The sequence below is a fragment of the Dipodomys ordii genome, unplaced genomic scaffold (genome assembly GCF_000151885.1).
Source record: "Dipodomys ordii isolate 6190 unplaced genomic scaffold, Dord_2.0 Scaffold10, whole genome shotgun sequence".
NCBI lineage: Eukaryota > Metazoa > Chordata > Mammalia > Rodentia > Heteromyidae > Dipodomys > Dipodomys ordii.
The window spans coordinates 20,145,391-20,153,734 of NW_012267226.1; the positions used below are offsets into that span (position 1 = coordinate 20,145,391).

An 8,344-nucleotide genomic window follows, 5' to 3' on the forward strand; every position below is an offset into this window, starting at 1 on the left:
ACTGAAAATCTATGCAAGTTTTTTCTTTTTCTGGGGTACAGCTCAAACTGTTTGCTAAGTGCTAAAAACCACAAAACCCCCTTTCTTTCACATGACACCTATCATTTATATAGAGAAATACACCAAAAGATAGTCAGGAAGGTGCAAAAAGTTTATTAACTATGTTGGAGCAAAATATATCAGGAGTTACAGTGTCTGTGCACAATTTATACCCTCTTACAAAAACAAAAAACAAAACAAAGACAACAGGCAATAAGATGCAGCAGGTAACAGTCTAATACTGGAGTCAAAGGAGCGAAGCTGCCCCTTGCAGCAGTAATGTTTTGAGTTGTACTATTAAATAACAGCCTTGGTGGATCATCTTACAGCGGCTCTATAGAACTATAATGAGTGACACTGTTGAACATTTACGATCAGAACTTTAGCCTCCATAATTTTTTTTAAAGCACATGCAATCTGCCACCTTGAAGCACCAGTACCAGCAGAGAACTGAAGTGTTCTTCCGAGTGGCCTGAACTAACAGGCCAAAGGGCAAACACAAAGTACAAGTTCACATTTTGTGAAAGAATTAAGAAATAATACATAAAACTCATCAGGCACTATAGTCCTAAGAACAGACTGGTGTAGTCAGAAAACATTTCTAAAAGGTCCCTTTTGAATTAGATTCTCTTTGTAGACAAGGCTGGTCTCTGAATGGTGTGATGTGAGCCCACAGACCAGCAAAAGAGGGGAGCAGTTAGGAGAACATAGCACCTTAGAACAGTTTGTCAAAAAACAAAAAAAACACTTTTGTCTTCCTTCCATCCTTATAGAAGCAGGGGTCTACACATTTTGCTTTCCTTTGTAGAAAAAAAAAATCTAAACCTTGATGTAAAAGGTGAAGAGGAAAGCAGAGGGCAGCCTACAACGGGCAGGGATGTCACCGTGATCCCTTACAGCAGATGGAATTACCAGCTCCCTCCCTCACCATGAAGGACTCTACTGTTCTTTTAAGAAAGAAAGGACTGGTTAAGATCATGTTTAAGCCTACAAAATAGCACATCTGAGTGTTCACTGAGCACAACAGACCTAAAGTGGCCACAATTCAAGCTGAATAAGTCTTCATAACATATTTGCAAGGAAATTATAAGACCTAATCAAAACTGGTTCTTCATTTAATGGGATGTGACTTCTAACTGGGTTTCTCCCATCTCTCTCTCAGAGAAATGAAACACACAAGATGTTTCCCTTGCAAGCTGCTGTGCACTCTCCAAGAGCCCAGATTATTTATTTCTTGTTCAAATTGTTTCCTTCTTTCTGTTGAGACAACAACATAATTAGCAAGTGGCCCAAAAGATTGTAAAGTATAAGCATTAGAAATGTCAACTGCCAATTTTCTTTTTTTTTTTTTTTTTTTTTGTCAAGCTATGGGGCCTGAACTCTGGGCCTGAGCGCTGTCCCTCAGCTCTTCAGCTCATGGGGCCTGAACTCTGGGCCTGGGCGCTGTCCCTCAGCTCTTCAGCTCATGGGGCTTGAATTCTGGGCCTGAGTGCTGTCCCTCAGCTCTTCAGCTCAAGGCTAGCGCTCTACCACTTGAGCCACAGCGCCCACTTCTGGCTTTTTATGTTTGTGTGATGCTGAGGAATCAAACCCAGGCCTCATTCATGCGAGGCAAGCACTCTACCACTGAGCCACCTTCCCAGCCCCTCAACTGCCAATTTCTTCTGGTCTCTTCCACAGAACCTACACAGACGTAAAGCACACTGTCTAGCAACTAACCAGTCTCTAGTTTATGGACTAGATTAACCAAAGGGCCCAGGCCAAACCTATGAAATAGAATTAATGCCTCAACATTCATAAAAATAAAATGGATTTGAAAAACAAATATGGAAACCTCCACCTAGGAAAGCACCATGGATAAAATGGACCATCTTTTTGGAAAAATGAAAGTGGGGGAAGGGATCATCTTTGCCTCTCCTGAGAAGTGAACCAGTCTATCACTCTACTAAGAAAACTGCTTGCATTTAACTGTCACTCCTTCCTAACACATCAGACATATGTCTTAGTGGCTTACAGAAAATCCAACATAAATTAATATGTAGAAGAATAAAGGAATGCAAGTATTGAGAGACTGGAGATGTACATGTTTCACCTGACCTCACTTTCTCATCTCCAATATTATGCAAAACAGCTTGCAAATACCATGGTTCACTCGAAACTAGTGCATTTCAAAAACTGAAAAAGATCTGAATAACAATATGTGAAAAAGTTTAATTATAAAGAGCTACTAAAATATTCTATAAGTCCCCACGAAAAACCTCTTTAGCAGTTTCTTCTGGTCTCTAACCTGAAAAGTCATGAAGGAAACCACAAATTGGTCAGCTACAGGAAAATAAAGTAACTAAGATTACTTGGCTCAAACTGTAACCAGCAAGATAAAAGAAAAGACTTCTTCTATTTCACCATTTTTTCTTTAACTTATAAATTAATGACACTTTATTTAATACTTTATTTTTGCCAGTCCTGGGGCTTCTCAGGACCTGGGCACTGTTCCTGAGCTTCTTTTTGCTCAAGGCTAGCACTCTACTACTTTGAGCCACAGTGCCACTTCCAGCTTTTTCTGTTTATGTAGTACTGAAGAATCAAACCCAGGGCTTCATGCATGCTAGGCAAGCACTCTACCACTGATCCACATTCCCAGCTCCTATTTAATACTTTAAACTCCAGTAAACTATCAACTCTAAGGAAATTAGGATGATAGACTCAAAGTAACCCAAATACAATTGCTGGTGAAATCATTAAACCAAGTAGCATATGCTGAATACTAAAACTGAAAATGTTTATGGAGCATGAAACAAAGGATAGAGCTATTCCCCAAAGCATCTTATCCAGCAGCATATTATCAGGAAGCTATGGCTCCACTTCATTAAAAAAAAATTATTTTGGCATCAGCAGCATGGCAAACGTTGAGGATTCTCCTTCAAATAACTGGAAGAAAACATGTAATACATTCAAGAGTGAAGGTAAACCAAAAGTATCTTTCTATTCAGAAAAAGAATTTCTTCATTCAATCAGAGAACTTAACATTAAAATGGAAAGTCATGAGTCTCTTCTGAAAGTTGTTGAGCAGTTTATAAATACAAAAAGAACATTTTTTTCAATAAATAAATGGTCCCTAAAGTCTTTACTGATGACCTCCAGAATCCTCCATCACTGCTGCCGGGGCCAGCTCCACTCCTCTGAGAGGCCTTAGCGGCCAGGGCAATGGGATATCTTCTATCATTAGGAAATTCTTCTTACATTATGCATTTTCCTCAGTATGTCTCTTCATAGTCTGAATCCTGAGGGGAAGAACAGCAGCTTTGGTATTTATGTGAAATACAATGTCACAGTGAGAATTTAGGGAGAGGTTACACGTGTGGGAACCTGCGCTGGAGTGACAACAGCAGGTGTGACTGCCGACACACAAACGTGCATTCCCAGAGCAGCACAGGGAAGTATCCATTCTGCTTCTCTTCTCAACCCCGATGGAGTTTACTCCATTCAGAATAAAAGTCCTCTATAAGGGTCTATGAAATCTGTATGCTGCCGGTTCTCTCTGGGTTCAATAAATTATATTCTTGTCTCTCCCTTCTTTCCTGTTACACGAGCTTTCTGCTGTTCCTAGGACTACGCTGGCCCTGCCCCAGAGCTTTTGCACCTGCAATTTCCTCTCCCCAAAGTGCTCCTCTACAACAGCCACTGTCTTGCCATCCCCTTCTTTCAGGAGTTCATTCAAATATCATCCTACTGAGGGTGTCCCTAACCATTCTATTTTTTTCCATTTCATTTTTTTTTCTGTACCATTAAATATCACCCAATATACCATGTTTTTTCTTATTTAAAATTTTAGTCAGCATTTTATCCCTAATTATGAGTGACATTCCAGCTGGGTATCACAGGAGGAGAAAGAAATATTCAGGGGAAGAATATTAAGTAGAGGGAGTGAGCATGTAGCGGCTGCTCGCGGCGGGACTCCTGGGGCGGGCCACGGGGGCCACACGCAGCGACATGGAGGAGGAGGGCAAGAAGGGCAAGAAGGCTTGAGTAGTTGATAACGAACATTTTAAGGAGACTGGAAAAACCATGTGGGACAAGCTACCATTAAAGTGGAAGATGGGTTTTAATAAAAGCTATCCTTTTCAAATAAATGCTTTATAATATTTTAAAAAAAGAATATTAAGTAGTTCTTTGAGGTCAGAAATTTTTATTAGTTGTGTTCACCAATACTTCCTAGAATGGAGCACCTAGCACATGCCATACACTCAACAAGTAAACCGTGAGTGAGTTAGTACCAGAAATGGGAGTAATAGCCACCCAAACATGAACTCATTTTGTGTTACTGAAACATTGAAACCCTGCAAAGTTGGTACTCCCTCTCCCCTGGACTGGCAATCATTTTCTCGTCTTACCTATGATTGCATGGGAGTCAGAGAAACAGAGCCGCATGAGTAATCCAGCTGCACCACCTGCCAGTGCTGAGCCTGGCAGGAAGTGCAAAGGCTGCCCAGGTCTACCTCCAGCAATGATGGGTGTGTTCCACATTAGCTCACAGGTTGCTTTTGACCTGCTTCCAATTATACCACATCAGAGAGGCTTCCCCCAGCTTCCATCTCAGGACAGCCACACAAACCAATTAGTCAAAACAAGTTTTCAAAGGGGGGGGGGGGGAAATACAGCTTTTTGAGATTTAAATCAAAGCTGGGTTCTTTTCTTGGTGATAAAGACATCAAGTTGCCTAAGAGGTTACATCACTCTGACTCCCTGGGAAATAGGAAGGCTTCGCAGAAAAGTTAAATTTGGGGTCCTGGGAACAGTGAGTTGTAGTACCGCAGAACGAGTTCAGTGGCGTTGACATTCCTTTTTCAGGACTTGTCTGCAGTCTTCTTTCCAACCTGAGAGCACTACATTATGCCCATGGGGCAGAACACAAAATCATGCTCTGTACTATGGATTCCTAGAGACCAAAATGCTTTTGGGAAAGAAAGTTCAAACCTTCCTTGGACCTACCTGAAGATCCCTCATTGCCAGTGAGAGCAAAAGAATCCCTCCAGTAGGAAGGAAAGGAAGACATCCTTTAGTAAATGGGGGAGAAATGACAGACTTACCAGACACTCAGCACAACGGACACAAAGTCTCGACATGCATGCGTCTTCCTCATCCTGGTCAGTGCTGTGGAAAGAGCACAAACCAAATCCCAATTGCTGCTATCCTTAGTATTGGGGATCAGCTAAAAGTTCAAGTATTTGAAATGATACAAGTTTGATTTTAGATCCAGTTCTGCCGCTTTCTGGGTAACTGGACAAATCACTTCAACTCCAGGAGCCTGTTTCCTTATCTATAAAATGCAGATATGACCATATATCTTTAAGTATAGTTGTTAGAAGTACAAAATAAATACACATGAAACATGAATCCCAGTTCCTGGTATATAGTAACCACTCCATTAATAGCAACTAGTCATAAACATTCACTCATTCAAAACAGTACTGAGCACCAGTATTCTCAAGGCATTGTGCTAGGTTTTAGGGATTACAAAAGAAATAAAACCTGGTCTCTTAAAGAGCTTACAATTTCACAGGTGTCCAGGCCTACTATGAATTTAATAAAGACAGTATCATACATTGTGATAAATATTTTAGCAGAGTTAGAGTTGAGCTTCTGTGGCAGCAAAGGGTAGGGAGTGACTGATTCTCTCTTCAGGACTCGGGGAGTATCAAGATAAGGGGTGTCCTAGCTGGGTCTTACAAGATGAAAACTAGCCTCAGACAATGAAGAAAGGGAAATAAGACATTCCATGCAAGAGAACAGCCAGTAGGGGATAACAGTAAATAACAATAAATTTAAATATGTGTATTTGTATATGCATATGTATATATACATATGACTACAGCATATGTGTACACACATTATGACTGTCATGTATCTATGAGGAAAAACAGTTCTCTCTAGCTAGATTGTAGGGTGAATGAGAACAAGTGGCAGAAAACAATGTGGTGAAGAGTGGGACCATAAAGGGTTTTAATGTAGACTATGGTTAGGCACAGACACTAGTATTTTTACGTTATCATTTTGGGGCCAGAGATTCCTTGTAAGCACATTCTTTCTCCAGGAAATAAATGCACACACACGCACACACGCGCACACACGCGCACACACGCACACACACACACACACACACACACACACACACACACACACACACACACACACACACACCCCCACCTCTCAAGGTAATATCTTCCCTTCCCAGGCTAAGAACCTCTGATATAGACAGTATAGAACTAATGGGTTTAATGTAGATATCTGTTGCTTTTGTTTTTTAGATTTTTTTATGGAAAATACAGGCTCATACCTATTCATTGGCAGAATGGAATTTAAAAAATGCTTTTAAAAAAATAAAATAAAAAATGCTTTTGATAGCCTGGCACAGGTGACTCACACATGTAATCTAATTACTCAGGAGGCTGAGATCTGAGGATCACAGTTTGAAGCCAGTCCAGGCAGGAAAGTCTATGAGACTTATCTCCAATAAACTACTCAGAAAAAGCCGGAAGTGGTGTTGTGGCTCAGGGACAGAATCCAGGCCCTGAGTTCAAGCCCAAGGACCAGCAAAAAAAGAAAAAAAATGCTTTTGATAACTATAAAGCAGATGACCAAGAATAGTTCTGGTTTATTTAAATTATCTTGCCCTTCATAGCTATTCTTTTTATGAATTTTTTCTGTACCAGTCCTAGGACTTCAAGTCAGAGCTTGCTGTCCTTGAGCATTTTGCTCGTGACTTTTTGAGATTTATTAGAGATAGAATTCTACAGACCTTCCTGCCCAGGCTGGCTTTGAAATGCAATCCTCAGATCTCAGACTCCTGAGTGGCTAGGATTATAGGTATGAGCCACCAGCACAAATCTATAGCTCTTCTTAAAGCCTCCTTTACTTCTCATGCATTTTCTGTCATATGATGTCAACTCAGTGGAAAGAGGAGAGGGAGAAAACTGACTTAGAATTTTCTTTTAATTTTGAAATAATAAGCGACATACCTCAAAGATAATAAGATACAAAGAGTAAGATACATACTTCAGAACTGTAGCAATGTCCAATCTTCTTACTAAAGCAGAGGTCTAGGACCAAACTGCCAACCCCTTCACTCTCTCCAAATCAATAGCCACATGTTTCCCATTCAGGCTTCCTTCTGGAAGTCCTCAGCAGGAGTATTCCATTTGAAAGGAAATTTCCCCAGAACTAATCTCAATCAGAGACAGATGTGTGTGGTGAATATGGAAGTCTGGGTGTGGCCCACAAAGCAAGGCGCTAACAAGAAATGTGCTGACCACTACGACTCTAGCAGGACTTACTCATCTGAAACTTCAATGGAAGACTTCTTCTTATAGCCAGACTTGCTCCTCTTCTTCATTCCTGCAGCCTTCCTCGACATTCTCACAAGCAGCAGAACAATAACTACTGCTGAGGGAATGAACACAAGAATAGAAAGAAGGGCCACAGAGGACAGCATGGTACCAAAACCTGGTTGGGGGGAAAGGGGACACAGAAACAAAGGTAAAAGGAAGGTATGTCATCATGCTTGCTTTCACATGAAGTAAGTTCTACTTAGCTCTTATACTTCTGATTACAAAAGGAACAAACTCTTTGTAGAAAAGGTAAAATACACTAAAAGTGTACTGAAAGATACAAATGTACCCCTAATTCCACTACATAGATAACAGATTGATATTTGTCAATTCAAGGAGTACAAGAGTGCATATCGGGATAGACTGTCTATAATTATATACTAGTTTAACATGTGTACTTAACATATGATAAATATATTTCCATGTCATTAAAATCTCCTTTCAGATATGATGTTTAAGAGCGGTATTCTACAATAGTGAATAATTTATTAAATCAATTCTCTAATGGATATTCAAGTTGTTTCAATTTTTGTGAATCTGTAAGACATATTAAAACAACCATACTTATACATAAAGCTTTATATGTAGCTCTTTAACCTTAAGATAAATATTTTAAAGGGATTTTACCGAATCAAAGGGCATATGATTTAAAGTAATATGACTCCTACTACCAACCTACCCTTCAGAAAACTAATATTCATTTCTATTCTTTTTTTTGTGTGTGTGTCCAGTCGTGGGGCCTGAACTCTGGGCCTGGGCGCTATCCCTCAGCTCTTCAGCTCAAGGCTAGCACTCTACCACTTGAGCCACAGCGCCACTTACGGCTTTTTTCTTTTTGCTTATGTGGTTCTGAGGAATCGAATCCAGGGCCTCATGCATGCAAGGCAAGCACTCTACCACTGAGCCACGTTCCCAGCCCT

The 8,344-nt window shown here is 40.4% G+C and overlaps 1 protein-coding gene across 2 annotated transcripts in view; it reads right to left on the reverse strand.

The window, feature by feature from the left end:
* Positions 1-2,997: 2,997 nt before the first annotated feature.
* Positions 2,998-8,344, reverse strand: part of Mpzl3 (myelin protein zero-like 3) — a 16,637-nt gene continuing 11,290 nt past the window's right edge. For both annotated transcript variants that reach the window (XR_001174757.1, XM_013009600.1), the window contains exons 4-6: positions 7,371-7,539; positions 5,127-5,190; positions 2,998-3,320 (exon numbers count right to left, since the gene is read on the reverse strand). Coding sequence is in view for 1 of the 2 variants with exons in the window: in XM_013009600.1 (XP_012865054.1) it covers positions 3,294-3,320; positions 5,127-5,190; positions 7,371-7,539 (260 nt within the window). In the remaining variant the exon portion in view is untranslated. The remainder of the gene's footprint in view (positions 3,321-5,126; positions 5,191-7,370; positions 7,540-8,344) is intronic.